Source organism: Labeo rohita, unplaced genomic scaffold (assembly GCF_022985175.1).
Source record: "Labeo rohita strain BAU-BD-2019 unplaced genomic scaffold, IGBB_LRoh.1.0 scaffold_891, whole genome shotgun sequence".
NCBI lineage: Eukaryota > Metazoa > Chordata > Actinopteri > Cypriniformes > Cyprinidae > Labeo > Labeo rohita.
Genome location: NW_026129845.1, coordinates 12931 through 30784, shown reverse-complemented (window position 1 = coordinate 30784; position 17854 = coordinate 12931). Strand labels below are relative to the sequence as shown.

Genomic DNA, 17854 nt, shown 5'->3' with positions numbered 1-17854 from the left:
CATACAGCAGGTCAAATACCCAAACCAATATCCAATAATTTCAGTTAATAATACCAAAAATACACAAACTTTTAATGTTTGGGAATTAAAATTCTTTGTATTTCTATCAAGAATCAGGACAAATTGTATATAAACCATGAGAAGTGTAAATTACTTGATTAAATGAACAATTTATTTATTTTTTGTTTTATTTTGTTTTGAAGACCAAATTGTGAAAAATGATCCAAAGGTATTCAGACACTCTTCCTCTGTTTCATTTTATGAGGACATTTTGACTTTATTAAACCGTTTTCTTCTGTCTTCTCTCTTTCTCTCAATGCAGGTTAAGCAGCTGTGAAATGACAGATGAAGGTTGTTCTGCTGTGACTTCAGCTCTGAAATCAAACCCATCACACCTGAGAGAACTGAACCTGAACTGGAATAAACTAGGAGACTCTGGAGTGAAAAACCTCAGTGATCTACTGATGAACACACAATTCAAGCTGGAGAAACTAGAGTTAGTATCATTATACTGTACAGCAGTGACAGTGAGATTAAAGATTGCTGACAATATTTCAGTGCTTATTATGATTTATTTATCTGGGTACATAATGTATTTCCAAAAATTAATGTACCCTTGTGATCTTTAATGAAAATAACTTTCCCCTCATAAAAACATTTCTTCTCTGGTCTGATGACGTGAGGGTGTTAAACCTGTCAGTCACATGAGATCACAGCAATAACAAACAACAATTATTCAGCTTCTCATCAGAAATGAATTCCTGTCCTGCATTTTTTCTTGTTCAGAAAAGTTGTTTCACTCAGACATTCATCACAATAAGAACAAAATATGATCACAAAATGTTGTATTTGACTGTAAACTACAATCTTAAAATGTCTTGAAGTAAATTTTGATTTATGAACAGAATTTTCTTGATTTGTTACATTTAAACTCCATTTTTACATTTACATTAATGTTATTTTTAAGTGATTCTATAGTTTATCCTATATCTCAATTACCTTACAAATCACAAATCTGTTTTGTTTTTGTTTTTTTTTGTTTTTGTTTTTGTTTTTGTTCTGACTAAAGATTCTCCAGACTTGAAATGTAACTAGTATCCTCAAATCCTGGTTTTGTTTTAGTTTTAGTTTATGGTTGTATGATTATTTATTTGCTTATTTTGTTTTCAGGTTTTAGCAACATTTTATTTATTGCACTGTATGGTGTTTACTCATGATTCATTTAACTCACACATGAACAACACGTCTGATTCATTGTCTTTTCTCTTTCTGTCTTCAGTCTGTGTGGATGCAGTATTACAGAGAAACAGTGTCTCATCCTGACTTCAGCTCTGAAATCAAACCCATCACACCTGAGAGAACTGAACCTGAGCTGGAATGAACTAGGAGACTCTGGAGTGAAAAACCTCAGTGATCTACTGATGAACACACAATTCAAGCTGGAGAAACTAGAGTTAGTATCATTATACTGTACAGCAGTGACAGTTAAAGTTAACAGTTATTATTTTTTTATGGAATATTGCAGTAATTAAATGATTTATCCATGTACATTACATATTTCTAATGTATGTGCCCTTCTGATCTTTCATCTAAATAAGTTAAATGACAGCAATAGGTTGTTTGCACATGACGTCATTGCTGTGGTGTGAAATGCAGCTGGAGGGCAGGAAGTGATATTTCTCCATAGGAATCACTAGCAGAAACTCAAAAATGCCTATGTTTTGCATTGTTTATGGATGCTCAAATTGGTCAAACTGAGAAACCACAAAATATCTTTTATCATGTATGAAAATTTGCTGTTCATAAGGGTGGAAAGTCAAGAACTGACTAAAAAGTGCAGGAAAAAGTGTCTTGTAAACCTCCGTCTGTGGTCAGGAGGAGAGTCGGATCATGCTTGTGTGTGCAAATGGTTAAGAAAAGATATAATAATATGTTAAGATATTAATAAAGAAATATATAAATAGATACACAGTAGATACTGTTTGCTCGCTTTCTATAATCAGTTCAGAATTTGAATCAAAGTTTCACTTTATGTGTTGCAAACAGGACCAATGGCCACAAAACCCTGCACATGCAGCGAACTTTCAGGAGTGACTGAACAAGCAGAACAGATGAGATGGAGGAAAGTCTGTACTGTACAAGAGAAACATATAAACAGAAAATCACAACATGTGTTGGATGTGTTATGAATAGGAGTGATTTTTCAGCTAAATTGAAATAGCTGCCTCAGTTGCCTGCACTGTAAAAACTCCAACTTGCAAATTGTTCACTCAGTTTAAAAATGTAAGTCAAGTGGACACATTTTTAAGCAGAATGTTGAGTTTACACATAAAAACAAGTTAACTCAATGTTTACTATATTTTTCTCAATGAACACAAATAAGAAAGTTGAGCAAACTCAGTATTTTTATTTCTTCATTTGAGCGGTCAACTTGACATTATTGCGCATGCGCAAAGTGCCGTCGCTGAACTATACAAGGAGTTTACAGCTTCAAACATAAACAACGATGGCAAAGGGAGTGGATGTCTTCTTTTAAGGTAAGTTCTTTCTGCCCAGATTTAATATAGAAAGTAAGCCAAATAAACTACACAGTTAGGTTTGTAAATGTTCTTTAAAGAAAGAATAAACATTGTTGAATGAAGTCTGGCGGCTAACTAGTTAGCTAGCTTTGTTTTTCCAAGCACGATCAGCTAACGTTAGCATTTGCAAGGTATGTATACAGATATGTTTGTATAGTAACAGTTCAAATGTCGATTAAACGAGTATATAATTAACCAGATAGAGGTTAATTATGTGTTGTATTTCGTTGTGCTAGGCGATATAACTTACTAGTTTATCTGGCACACAGTTGTTGTTGTTGTTGTTGTTGTTTTTGTTTTTTTGTTTTTTTTGTGAATCCGCGATACTGGTGCATATATGTGAAAGTGCAAGACGTGTAAGATGATAAACGTGTTTATTGACACACAACCGAAGCGTGCAGAAAATATGCGATCACAGATTCATCTCTCTGTAGCAGCTTAGTTCGCTTAAATTGTCAAATACACATAAAGTTATGTCAAAATGTGTTTATTTACATAAACAATCACTTGTAAGTCTGAAATGAGAGTCAACGTCTGAGATAAAATCGCCTGTGTGTCAGTAAATTTGATCCGTGCATTAACGTTAGCCTCATAAACCTGCTGATATTTGTTCCGTTAATGTTACAATAAATAAATAAATAAATAAATAAATAAAAAGACGACACTCACTCCTCTTGACTGAACAAATTTAGCAGCTTCAATAAGAGTCAGTTTATTCCATACAGTGAAGATATGCAGTATTTGTTTATACATGTATTTTTTGTATTATTTCTGACTTATTTCTGTACTGGTAAAAACTAGTCCTTATCCAGAATTTTATTATTATTATTTTTGTTACGTTTTAAACATTTAATGTCAATATTTAGTAGGATATATATATATATATATATATATATTTTTTTTTTTTTTTTTTTTTTTTACTGCAGGACACAAAGCCAGAGGATGTCCACACCAAGGGTATGAAGATGAGCATCTTAACTATTACTGGAAGATGATGTTGTCATCCACTCAAACCTAAAGGTGCCTAGGATGTAGTACTAGAGACGCAGATTGTGTTGGAATATATACATGGCCTTACCACTGCTGTTGCTGTCCTCTTTGGCTTAATTTAGATCATCCAAAAAAATTAAAATTCTGTCATCATTTACTCACAGCCATGTCGATCCAAACCCATAAGACATTTGTTCATCTTTAATACACAAATGAAGATATTTTTAATGAAACCTGAGATATTTCTGTCCATTCACTGAAAAACTATTCACCTAAAATTCTGATGCTTCAAAATGTTCATAAAGAGATTGTAAAACAAATACAGAAGAATGGAATGGTTTAAACAAAGTCTTCTGAAGACACGTGATCACATTACACATCACGCATTTCACACTAAATGCTGCTCCATCTCTGCAAGTGCTGTGAGTTTGAGCCTTATATAACATGTATTAAAAAAAAACCCAGAAATTGTATTATATTTTAGTTTTCTATACAGTGATAGCTTAAAAGCTATGTCAGTTAGCACTGCATTATAAGTACACTCTAAAAAGATGGTTCTTTAAAGGTCTATTTAGAACCGAGTTTAGGTTTTTTTTTTTTTTTATTCCTGGCTTTTAAAAAAAAAAAAAAAAAAAAAAAAAAAAATTGTAACTGTCAAAACACCTCATTACTCATTTTCTGGACATCAACTATCCAGCTACACAGACTATCAACACAGTTTCAACAGGTGAAGTTCTTTCTTACAATGTCTATAAAATGTTAACTTTCATATTGTAACTTGTTTCCCATTGCCAATAATGTCTTTTTCTTTTTTTTTAGGTTCTTTTTTGTGTGACAAGCTCTGTTCGGTTAAGGATACTCTCTTCTCCACTAAGTAATAGAGGTAATGAGTTTATTCATTGTTAGATTTTTCTTAAAATTATTACTTGAGTCTATGCTTAAGTGTTAAAGCTATATAAAACTATCCTAAGATCCCACTTTAAATCACTTTTTCTTTTTTAATATTTTGAAGGGCATACTGCTTATGTCAATTTTTGCTTATGGCCTTCATAAGCATAATTGTTTTTACATAAACACATGGACACTCTTTAACTGTAAACTCAACTGTGTATTTCAGATGCATCATATTCACAACCTCATCATCTGCAGAGAAACTGCCACTCAATCACACCACATTGATGGGCTTAAAGGCATCACAGAGGATCCTGAAGATATATTATTCCTGGAAATTTTGTCATTTATTTTCTATTTCTATTTTTACTTTCTGATGTTTTTTTTTTCATGTTCATTGTCAACTGTCATTTATTATTTGTATTTAGCCAATAACTGTTTTTAGAGCATTTTCATTTTTGCTTCAAGTTCATGTCAATTAAAAAAATAAAAGTACCTAACTGAAACTACATGCTGTTTTGTTTAGTTTTTGTGTGAGTGTGTAAAACCCTAATACAGGCTAAAATACATTATAGGAAAAACAAAAATGTTAATAGATAATATATGTAAATAATATTAATAAGTAAAACTAGTATCAAAGTTATAATATACTAATATTAATGAAAATAAACTATTTTCAAATGTACTATTTTCTAAATCCTATGTCATGCATCCCTACAATTGTGTCTCTTCAGGAGACTTAAACTGCTCAATTCATATTAACTTATATATTTATTTAATTATTTATGATCTCTTTATGAACGCTTTGAAGTTTTGGGTGAACAGCCTTTCAATACAGAAGTCTCTCAAATTTCATTAAAATATTTTAATTTGTGTTGAGTGTGAACAACGGTTTAGAACAACATGGGAGTGAGTAAATGATAAATTTTCAGAATAATTTTGGTTGAATTATTCCTTTAAGTGTTGTGTTAATAGTTGAAATATTTTGCTTCTTGATCCAGTGTGTTTGTTGCATTATGGATGCGCCAAAATAATAGATGGAGCAAGATGAACGTTTAAAATGACGGTAAAGTTTAGCTTCCTTTAAATTATATAAAAGTTTTTTTTGTGACTTTTGATTTAAAACTTTACTTAAGGCTGCAGAATTTTAATATTTTTAATGTTACATTTTTCTGGCACTTAAAAAAAATAATTTTAAATGTGTGTTTTTTGTTTAAGAGTGTTTTTATTGTAAATAGTCACATCCTAGTTACATCATAGTTTGAGTGGAGAAAAGCTAAATTGTGTTCATTTTGTAGAATGCCAATAAATACTTTCTGTAATGATGACAAAATCTTGTTTGTGTTATATTTACAGTATTGTTCATACTGCATGCATTTGTATTCTTAAAGGATGTGGAGGAGCATACAATGTGGCTTAGAGTCTGGATGTAAGATTTAAAGTTATACATTTAAATAGTAAAAAAAAGGCAGTTGATTTGGCTTAAAATACTAAAGCAACCGGCTGCAAAGCTTTTTTGAGGTTACTGAACTTCAAGCAAAAAATTACTGGCACAACTTAGTTCTTGAAGTTCAGTAAACTCAAAAAAGCTTTGCAGCTGGTTACCTTAATATTTTAAGTTGAGTCAACTTAACAATTTAAGTTAATCTGCTGCAAAGCATTTTTGAGTTTACTGAACTTCAAGAAATAAGTTGTGCCAACTCTGACTGGTAGTTCACTCAACTTCACTGAAGTTCACTGAACTTTTATATATGAGTTGGCACAACTTCCCTCCTTTAAAGTTGAGTAAACTCAAAATTGCTGTGCAGCAGATTAACTTAATTTTTTAAGTTAACTCAACTTTTTATTTTTTACAGTGTGTTGTTGTGGTGGAAATAATCTAAGCATGTGATTCCCACATTTATATGAAGGATACAGGACATATGTCACTCCTGAATCTACTGCTGTACAGGGTTTTTGGCCATTGGTCCTGTTAGCAGCAGGTAAAGCGAAACCTTTTTTCAAATTCTGAATTGATTATAGTCTAGAAAGTGAGCAAACAGCTCTTTCATATAGTCACTAAAAAGCTGTGACTCACTTCAATTTATCGCACAAGGTTCAATTGTAATCAACTGCAAATATAATATCTTTTTTGCATTGATGGGCTTAAAGGCATCACAGAGGATCCTGAAGATATATTATTCCTGGAAATTTTGTCATTTATTTTCTATTTCTATTTTTACTTTCTGATGTTTTTTTTTTCATGTTCATTGTCAACTGTCATTTATTATTTGTATTTAGCCAATAACTGTTTTTAGAGCATTTTCATTTTTTGCTTCAAGTTCATGTCAATTAAAAAAAATAAAAGTACCTAACTGAAACTACATGCTGTTTTGTTTAGTTTTTGTGTGAGTGTGTAAAACCCTAATACAGGCTAAAATACATTATAGGAAAAACAAAAATGTTAATAGATAATATATGTAAATAATATTAATAAGTAAAACTAGTATCAAAGTTATAAATATACTAATATTAATGAAAATAAACTATTTTCAAATGTACTATTTTCTAAATCCTATGTCATGCATCCCTACAATTGTGTCTCTTCAGGAGACTTAAACTGCTCAATTCATATTAACTTATATATTTATTTAATTATTTATGATCTCTTTATGAACGCTTTGAAGTTTTGGGTGAACAGCCTTTCAATACAGAAGTCTCTCAAATTTCATTAAAATATTTTAATTTGTGTTGAGTGTGAACAACGGTTTAGAACAACATGGGAGTGAGTAAATGATAAATTTTCAGAATAATTTTGGTTGAATTATTCCTTTAAGTGTTGTGTTAATAGTTGAAATATTTTGCTTCTTGATCCAGTGTGTTTGTTGCATTATGGATGCGCCAAAATAATAGATGGAGCAAGATGAACGTTTAAAATGACGGTAAAGTTTAGCTTCCTTTAAATTATATAAAAGTTTTTTTGTGACTTTTGATTTAAAACTTTACTTAAGGCTGCAGAATTTTAATATTTTTAATGTTACATTTTTCTGGCACTTAAAAAAATAATTTTTAAATGTGTGTTTTTTGTTTAAGAGTGTTTTTATTGTAAATAGTCACATCCTAGTTACATCATAGTTTGAGTGGAGAAAAGCTAAATTGTGTTCATTTTGTAGAATGCCAATAAATACTTTCTGTAATGATGACAAAATCTTGTTTGTGTTATATTTACAGTATTGTTCATACTGCATGCATTTGTATTCTTAAAGGATGTGGAGGAGCATACAATGTGGCTTAGAGTCTGGATGTAAGATTTAAAGTTATACATTTAAATAGTAAAAAAAAGGCAGTTGATTTGGCTTAAAATACTAAAGCAACCGGCTGCAAAGCTTTTTTGAGGTTACTGAACTTCAAGCAAAAAATTACTGGCACAACTTAGTTCTTGAAGTTCAGTAAACTCAAAAAAGCTTTGCAGCTGGTTACCTTAATATTTTAAGTTGAGTCAACTTAACAATTTAAGTTAATCTGCTGCAAAGCATTTTTGAGTTTACTGAACTTCAAGAAATAAGTTGTGCCAACTCTGACTGGTAGTTCACTCAACTTCACTGAAGTTCACTGAACTTTTATATATGAGTTGGCACAACTTCCCTCCTTTAAAGTTGAGTAAACTCAAAATTGCTGTGCAGCAGATTAACTTAATTTTTTAAGTTAACTCAACTTTTTATTTTTTACAGTGTGTTGTTGTGGTGGAAATAATCTAAGCATGTGATTCCCACATTTATATGAAGGATACAGGACATATGTCACTCCTGAATCTACTGCTGTACAGGGTTTTTGGCCATTGGTCCTGTTAGCAGCAGGTAAAGCGAAACCTTTTTTCAAATTCTGAATTGATTATAGTCTAGAAAGTGAGCAAACAGCTCTTTCATATAGTCACTAAAAAGCTGTGACTCACTTCAATTTATCGCACAAGGTTCAATTGTAATCAACTGCAAATATAATATCTTTTTTGCATTGTATCTATGTGTGGCTTTTAGCATTGAGTGAATTCTCACTGTCTCACCCTGTATCTATTTATATATTTCTTTATATCTTAATATTATTATGTCTTTTATTAACCATTCGCACACACAAGCATTATCTGACTCTCCTCCTGACCACAGACGCAGGTTTACAAGCCACTTTTCCCTGCTTTCTTTCAGTCAATTTCTTGCCTTTTCCTCCTAAAGAACAGCAAATGTTCATACACGATATGAAAAAAAACTTCTCGGTTTGACCAATTTCCATAAACAACTGAAAACATAGTCATTTTGAGATTCTGCTACTGATTCCTATTCCTTTAGGTAAATTGTAAATCAGAAACAGAATTTTAAACTAAATGTTCATATTTTTAATGTCATTTTTAAGTAGTTCTATAGTTGATCCTAGATCTTAAGATGCTTTGTTAATCTTTTTTTCTTCTGTTCTTGTTTATGGTCATATAATGTTTTTGGCAATGTTTTAATTATTGCACTGTATGGTGTTAACACATGATGAATTTACTCACATGAACTTGACACTTGTCTGATTCATTGTCTTTTCTCTTTCTGTCTTCAGTCTGTGGTGATGCAGTATTACAGAGAAACAGTGTCTCATCCTGACTTCAGCTCTGAAATCAAACCCATCACACCTGAGAGAACTGAACCTGAGCTGGAATGAACTAGGAGACTCTGGAGTGAAAAACCTCAGTGATCTACTGATGAACACACAATTCAAGCTGGAGAAACTAGAGTTAGTATCATTATACTGTACAGCAGTGACAGTGAGATTAGTTTACTGTTCAGTTTATTTTAAGTGTTTTGTGTGTGTTTGTGACTGTACACTCAAAATTATTTTTGCCTGTTGTTCATTTTAATTAAAATCAGCTAAAGCAGTGGTTCCCAAACTTTTTCGGCCCCCCTTTTGCAGAATAAAAAAAATTCAAGCCACCCCCCCACCCCCTTCATTTGCACATAAACAATTTCAGAAGGAATTATTTGAAACGTAATAATTATTACAATTATTATAATTCAGTGTGTGACAATTTACTGAAAGAAAAACTAAACAAGGAACTAGTCACTTTTAGAGTAGAAACATTAAAAGTAAAGCATGTAGCTTTACTATGTACTGTTTTTGTGTTGTTTTGTTTTTTTTTTTTTTTTTTTTTTTTTGTTTTTTTTACTATGTTACAGCATTCATTGTTCTTTAAACAGATTTTCTCAATTTTCTCATATATCTCTTTTGTTGTAGTTGCGATCTCTGAAGTAGATTCATCATCTACCATCTATCTACGTTTACCTGCCACTTGTTGTCTTTTCAAAAATGTGTCCATGCTTAGAGCAGAACTACTATGTGTCATTCATTCATAATTTTACTCGGCTGATGTCAGTTCTCATTTCTGATATCAACTGCACATCTAGTGGTCTATTATTTTAGGACAAAAACTGATAACAGACAGCTGCAGCGGGTATGCGAGTCTCTTGAGGTAGTAAAATATGTTGAAATTCATATTTTGTGTTAAATTATTTATATGTGGCAAGTAGCCGTATAATAAGCGACATAATTTCACAGTGGGGTCTTGTATCACCCTGAAAATGATCCAGGGATGTACCGAAATGAAAATTCTTGGCTGAAACTGAAACTGCTTCGTAATAATTATTTATTATTTTACTAAATAATCTAGTAAGACTTTTTAATTTAACTCGTTAATTTTAATGATACTGAATAAAAAATAATCACAAGCCAATAAAATAACCACGTTTATTGAAAGTAACATTAAAATTGGACAGAAAATATACGAATATTAAATCTCAATATATTATTTCTATTCAGTTCTATGAAACAGAATCAGATATAAATTTTTTAATTAATTATCAAAATAATGTATAGTCCTACAAAACTATTATTATCAGAGTATGTGAGCAGAGCATAGTCACGAGAGGGTCGCATCATTTTACCAGTGTTGTCCAGTACAGCAGAACTACAGCATGTTACAGCACAGTATGCGACGCTATTGCAAACAGGATCAAGTACACATAGACATTTTCTGTCAGCGCGTTATTTGAGCGGACTTTGCTTTTCCGTTGATCATAAGCAGTAACGAGTGGATCATTCATATGAGCCGTGATCAACTCAACGGATTCATAGAGCGGAATATTGAGCGGAGCGCGCTGAACACTACCGGGCAGTGCGGCAGATATTTTCGGCCGTTGTTTCTTTAGAATCTATATTAAAATCGGCCACTGTACACTAGCATTGCTGTGCCCCCCTTATCATAACTCTGCGCCCTCAGTTTGGGAACCACTGAGCTAAAGTAACATGTTTTGAACATTCTGTAACAATTTCGTTGTGTTCACTCTACCTAATATATTTAAAATTGAAACTGATTTCATTTATTTGTGTTGAAACTACATTAATATTGTTTTTGTTGACGTAACTAACTGAGCAGTGGAACTGCGTGATTATAAATTTAGGGATGAAGTGTTATTTCATGTGTTTTTCTGTAAAGGGAAATACATGTTAGTGTTTAATGTTCAGTTACGCTGGACAGTTTCTGTGATATTGTTGAATTTTGTGGTTCCCATTATGCAGAAGAGTGACGTTTGTGTTTAGACTGTGACTCTTGAGTAATAGATATTCAAATATCAGTACTGACACCAGTTTTTTCATATTCATTATTGTGTATAATTATGAGTGAAACTGCTTGTTTAATATAATAATAATAATAATTAGGCCTCAGTGAATAAATAAATAAATATATAGTTATTTGTTCCCACAAGATTTTGTTTGACAAATGTAGTTGAGCTGAACCCAAACTAGTGTAGATTCATTTAATGTAAACCAGATAAATTGTGTTGACCCAACTAAGCAATTTTCATTTGAATGAAATAAATTAAATTGTAAAAACATTCTTTAGTAAAATTAAATAAGCAGAACTAATTTATTTTTTGACTGTATGACATTTACTTATGATGTATTTATTCACACATAAACTTTACATGGATCTGATTCATTGTCTTTTCTCTTTCTGTTTTCAGTCTGTGTTATTGCAGTATTACAGAGAAACAGTGTCTCATCCTGACTTCAGCTCTGAAATCAAACCCATCACACCTGAGAGAACTGAACCTGAGTGTGAATCAAATAAAAAACACAGGAGTGAATCACTTATGTGACGTACTGAAGGATTCACACTGTAAACTGGAGAGATTGAGGTCAGTAACATTCACATACAAGAATCAAAATGATTAAAATCACTTCAACAGTTTAAACCAAAACACTTTATACTCAAAATCTCATGATGAGTCTGAGTTCACATTATATTTGTGAGAAAATTCTTCACCTTAATGATTTGTTTGTAAGATGATCTTCCTCTGTTTGTCTCTTTCTAGTCTTTATGACTGTGGAATTACAGATGTTTCTTCTTTAACTCAGTCTTTGACAAACACAAAAGCACTGCAGTTTCTAAAAGAGCTTGATCTGAGTTTTAATATGATTGGAGACTCAAAGCAGCAGCTCATTGATGTGCTACGAGACTCAAACTGTAAACTGAGGTGAGTAAACTTCACTTTCTGATATTAAAGAGATTCATTTACCTCTAATATGTGAACAAATATATACTTTCAAATATTTGTGAAAAGAGTTTATCAAATTATCATCAAGCTTTATTTCAAAGGGTTTGTGTCAGAATGAAATGTAAAGTTGATAAAAATGTTGAACACAAAGGAGGAAAGAGAACAAAAGCACACTGTCAGAGCTTTATACAACAACACCTGCTTTATTAATGACATCAGTAATAGTGAATCATTACAGTTTGAAATAGATTTGGTCAGATTGTAGGAAAACGCTGGTAAAATCAGTGCAGATTCCAGCTTCAGCTCACAGCCGTCCAGCATCACATGATCAATGTCTCTGTCTCTTGTGTTTTTATTTTTGACAAGCAACACGTCACATTACTTATGTAAGGTTTAATCAGGGTGTGATTTGTCGGGGTGAATTCCTCCCTGGTAGAACTGCAACAGCTCAACGGTGTAAACCTGGGAAACATGCTTCATTCTGACAAGACTTGTCGTAATATGCTCATGTTTATTGGAGAAACAGTGATTTTTTTTTTTTTATTGAATGAAAGTGTTTCAAAACATCCCCCCTCTGGTTTTTCCACAAATCACACCCTGGGTATAATGTACATCCAGCTCTCCAGGACATCCAGTTGTTATCACAGAATAAACCGACAGGTTGATCAGGACTTGTATCATCCTGAAGGGGTTTATTCTGTGATAACAACCGGCTGGATGTGCATCATCCCACTTATTATATTGTTTCTTGCCACATAAGTGAATGATTAGAAATTATTGATTTGATTTGAAATATTTTTAGCTCTTTAAATACAAAGCTTCCACAAAGAAAAACAGTTCCTAACAAACTACTGTGAACCTGGAAGTTCAGACAAGACGGACATTGAAGACATAATGTACAGTCGCTGTATGAATGTATATAAAACTGTTTGTACACAGCAGATATTTTCCAGATGAAGTGATCTTTAACAGAACGTACGTGTTTTGTTTGGGGTTGTGTCATTATTTGTATTTTTTCACCATTTATTAATTTGAAGATGTAGTGTTTCATTTATTTTTATTTGATAGAGACAAATTTGTTGTAAAATGACAAACCCTGTTTAAAATCAAATACTGTTTTATAAATATGTATTCAAATTAGGTAGAGTCAGTAATTAATCTGATTACAGGATTTTAATGCAACTTTTTACTGAAAAACAATGATTGAAATATAGTAACTAATTTGTAGTTTGTTCCACTGAACTCTGATTATCTTCTCTTCTGTTCCACCTTACAGTGTCTGGTAGTTCAGTTGCAAGATTTTGGTGATTGTTTAATCAGCAAAAGATGATAAATGCTGTATATGATAATTTGAAGTGGTCTTGAGAGGAGCAGTAAACATCAGGTGAGGATCCACAGAAGAGCTTCACTACTGTGTCTATGAGGAGAAAGAAATGTGTGATAAATGTGTGAATGTGATCCATACAGGTGAAGAGACTCAGACTTTACAATCAAATAATGCAGCATGTGTGTTAGAAACATGTGATATTGAATGATTAATGTTGCTTTAGTATTCAAGTGATCATTTTGTTTAATTTAAAGCTGGAACAGAGGAGGAAGAAGCTCAGATGAGTCTGTCTGGCTCTTCAGTTTAATAATATTTGTATTAAAATCATCCATAATGATTCAAATGTTTCTAATCATAAATGCAGCACTTAAATGTATGAAAAGAAATGATAAAACAAGTCTGTAATGTGAAATTTCCATGTTACTTAAAACATTTGTTATCTCATATTTTATACACATTGTTATTGTATTTTATTTTATATTAGGTTAGTTATGTGTGTGTGTGTGTGTTAATGTACAGATATCCAGTATATTGTGTTTGTTCTGTGGATGGAGTCTCTCCTTCATCAGTTCAGACCAACTAAACATTTTCATCAGTTAACAGCATTTGTGTCTTTCAGTCTCCTCTAGATAGTCAAATACATTTGTCTTTTTCACCACATTTACATTTGCATGTAAATAAAATGCTACATATACAGTTAAAAACAACTACTTTGTTTGAAAAGTTCACTTGCCTGTTTTAAGTATTAAAATATTTTGAGAAAAGTCTCAGTGTCTTTGATTGGTTTCCAACTTTCTTCAAAAATATTTCATGTTCTACAGACAAGTGAAAGAAAACAAGGAACATACAGGTTCTTATTTAGCACTTATATCTTATAAAACTATCAAACAACAGATATTTTGACTTTAAATACTTTTAATTAAATGAATTACTTACAAATACCAGAAACTGTAAATGAAATCACTGCAGAAGTGTTAAAGTGTTTGTGAACAGGAAGAACAAAGACAGTGAGGATCTCAAACTAAAGTCTTCTGTATCAGCAGTGATGTTGATGTTGATGTTGATGTTGATGTTGAAGGTTTCGAGGTTTCAGCACCTGATCTTTATGAGGATTCATCAGTAAAAATACAGAAACAATCACCAAATGTACAATAAAAACTTTCAGAAAGTATTTCAGAAATGATCCTGTAAATCAGAGAAATCTGCTGCAGATTTGTCAGTGAATTCACTTCTTGTTGAAATACTACACTGATTTTAAACAGAATAAGATTTACTGCTGTATTAGTTCTGGTTATATTTCTAACAGTAATTCATAAATGAAAACACTTTAAAACCAACAGCTTTTATGAATTCAGTGTGTTTATACACACATGTGATAGTAAATGTAAGCAGTTTAGCATTGTTTAACAAATGTAAAGTTTTATTATACTAAATCTTGTGTATTACAGTTTAAAATGATTTCTAATGCATACAGCTGAAACAAATGAAATAATGCAGCATTAATATAAACATACATGAACACATGGGCGATATATCAAATAACATTTCAGTCATAGTACAGATCAGCTCTTTTGAGGGTTTCGTCAGTTTGTTCTTTCAGATTCGGTGAATCTGCTGCGTTCGTTTCATCACATCTGGTTCGGAGGAGCTGAAACCGGAAGTTGTTCATCAGTTAACACGGTCAGTGTCTTCAGCTTTGTTTTGTAAATTGGGTGATATTCACTTTCTTCTCAGATGTGACTTTGATTTACCCAAACTTCCTGTGAAGTTATCAGCATTCACCAACAAGTCTTATTATGTTGGAAATTGGCACACACACAATTTTACACCTCAGGTAATTAGAAATATTTGGTGAGTGATGGATGTAGTGGATGAGAGTGGTGTTATGTTAGATTGGGTTAATTGACATCTGGGCCGATCGGAATCTCAACTGAGCTCGCGCCTGTCAAGAGAGGGAGGTGGGGGTGGGGCTTGCGTGCCATGTAGGCCATTATTGGACAATTCTTATAAATGACTTTTTCTGGACCAATCGGAATCTCAGCGCTTGTTTCAGGATCTTGAAACACACATCAGTGTTGCCAACTTGGCGACTTTGTCGCCAGATTTAGCGACTTTTTTTTTCGAAAAAGCGCCTAGCGACAAATCTAGCGACTTCTTGGACAAACCTTATTTAGTTTATGAGACACTGGTACTGCCGCGCGAGCGCAAAGTTGTGCTTTCCCAGCGCGCGCGCTCTCCCTCTCTCTCTATCTGCGTCTGCTCTGTTCAGTGAGCGGCAGAGAAGCAGTACTTTCAGATAAAAGAAGATATTCTGTTGCTTCTAACGCTATTTTACATGCAAGTATAGCCGAAATCACAGCACAGCCATTGTCTTAATCGTATGTGTATTTTATTTCATTAGACAATGTCGTGATTATGAATCACGATTTTAGTGTAGATAAATATCTTCGAGAGCTGGTTATGTAGTCCTAATGGGCCGCGTTTCAGTCACTATTTCATATTTACCCCGTTGTCTGACAAAAGAAACCGTAAAATATATCAATATATCTATGAAATATATAAATGAAAACAGTTTTATTGAATTTGGCTGCATTAAATAGCAGTATGTGAGCACAGAGACGCAAGACAATACGACGTAGCTAATATGTTAATGAGCGTATGACGTCATTTAGCGACATTTGACGACTTTTCAAGTGGGGTTTAGCTACTTTCCATTGAAAAAAAGTTGGCAACACTGAACACACTGCCATCTGTGTTCGCGCCTGTCAAGAGACACCTGACCTAATGTGGAAACTCTGATGGAAATTGAATTCAAGGTAAGTCAGTCTTTTTGGAGCTAAACAACAGACATTTGTTTGCTTAAGTCAAATAACGTCAGCTAGCGTTTTTTTTTTTTTTTTTTTTTTTTTCATACACAGTTAGCCTATGCATCGAGCAAAATGCTTAATAGCAAGCAATACAAGCGGATCCAATGCTGGAATTTCCCTTAGCAAGATAGCAAATTTTCTAGCCATCTAACATTATTAGCTAGTTGTAATGTTAATTCCTGCATTGTCTGACCGTCTTGCTAACTAAAGTTAACCATTTAGCTTGTTACGTAAGTATATAGTATTTCAGATAGCCAACTTAGGTTGTAACCTTATCATTAGCTCCTAACTTAAGCAGGTGCTCTGCCCTGAGTTCTGGCTACTACTCCAATTCTGAGCTACCCTGATTAACGACACGTTATGGAGGTTGTCGTGTGCACAGCAGTCATTCATGTCAGCTGGATGTAGCCCAAGCGTAGCCCTACTTTTAAAGCGTTTTTGATGTGTTGATGTGGGAAGATGTGACTGTTTACACAACAGCTGATGCGAGAGTAATACAGTGTAACGTAAAGCAGTTTGACGTCTTGTTGCATTGGATGCGCCGCATTACTTGTAAACAATGTCTGTTTAGAATCTGGCGAACGTGCAAGGCTAATGCACCAAACTCGCCGACAGCAAATTTCTGTATAATAAAGGGCTACATTTTGCATCCAAAGCTGTCATTTGAAATCTTTGCATTGTATTTTGTGCTACAGCCATGTAATGAATATTCATGTTAAATCCCACCCAGGGCAGCTCAGAATTAAAGTAGCCTTATATCTTGAAAACACCAATCAGTCCTTGGTTCGATGAGATTGGCTAACTTATCCTGTGTTCATTTTCCATTTTAGAATGAGGGAGCTGAATAAGGAGGAGTCATTGTATGTAGCACAACTAGACTCAGCAGGGAGGTGCAAGTGGAGCTGGGCATGGCTCAAGGTGGAAGTGAGGCAGGAAGTGCAGGGTGTTGAGCATACAGTGCCTCTGTCATTGTATTTCAGGAAAATAGATAAGGCAGGACATGCCAGATGTACCTTATGTACAAAATAAATAAACTATGCCAAGAAGGGGGTGCATGCCCTAATATCCCACTGTGCCACATCCAAACACAGAGAAAAAGTGTTATTATTATGAGCTTGTGAAACCCTTGTCCAGGCTAAGAAGAAAAAAATGAATGTTTTTCAGTAAAACATACTATTTTTCAGTATGTTTTTCATTAAAGAAAATGAATGTTTTTCAGTTTCCCTCCATGGCGTTTGCGTGCGTGTGTGTTTGTGAAACCCTTGTCCAGGCTAAGAAGGAAAAAATAAATTTTTTCATTATAATATAATTTGTGTTTTGGTTCTTTTGTTGTTTTCTTATTTTAGTGTCATGCGCCTCACACTTACTTGAGTTCACAGTGTCTGCGTCGCCCATTATGTGAATGACAATGCCAGTTTGTAAAAGAATAGAGAAAAGGGAGAACAACAGTTTTAGTTTTATCAAGGAGAACAAGCTTAATAAGCTTACATCTTTCTTTTCTTTTCTTCTTTTCTTTTTTATACAAGAAACAGTGTTTATACATGCTGAACACAAGAGTATTTCACCATGAGCTTCTGCATGAAGAGAAATGCACATAATAACTTCATGAATATACAATTAAAATTAGTACTAGTA

General features: G+C 33.0%; 1 protein-coding gene and 1 long non-coding RNA gene across 8 annotated transcripts in view; both read left to right on the top strand.

The window, feature by feature from the left end:
- Positions 1–326: 326 nt before the first annotated feature.
- Positions 327–17854, top strand: part of LOC127162324 (ribonuclease inhibitor-like) — a 25368-nt gene continuing 7840 nt past the window's right edge. For 4 of the 7 annotated variants that reach the window (XM_051105113.1, XM_051105112.1, XM_051105116.1 and 1 more), the window contains exons 1-2: positions 339–496; positions 1280–1453. In XM_051105113.1, coding sequence (XP_050961070.1) covers positions 339–496; positions 1280–1453 — 332 coding nt within the window. Of the gene's footprint in view, positions 497–1279; positions 1454–9120; positions 9207–17854 lie in introns of all 7 variants that reach the window. The other 3 variants (XM_051105114.1, XM_051105117.1, XM_051105115.1) reach the window with 3 other exon arrangements.
- LOC127162325 (uncharacterized) lies at positions 4207–5094 on the top strand. The gene is made up of 3 exons (XR_007827305.1): positions 4207–4296; positions 4389–4452; positions 4687–5094. It is a non-coding gene; the product is annotated as an uncharacterized LOC127162325 (long non-coding RNA).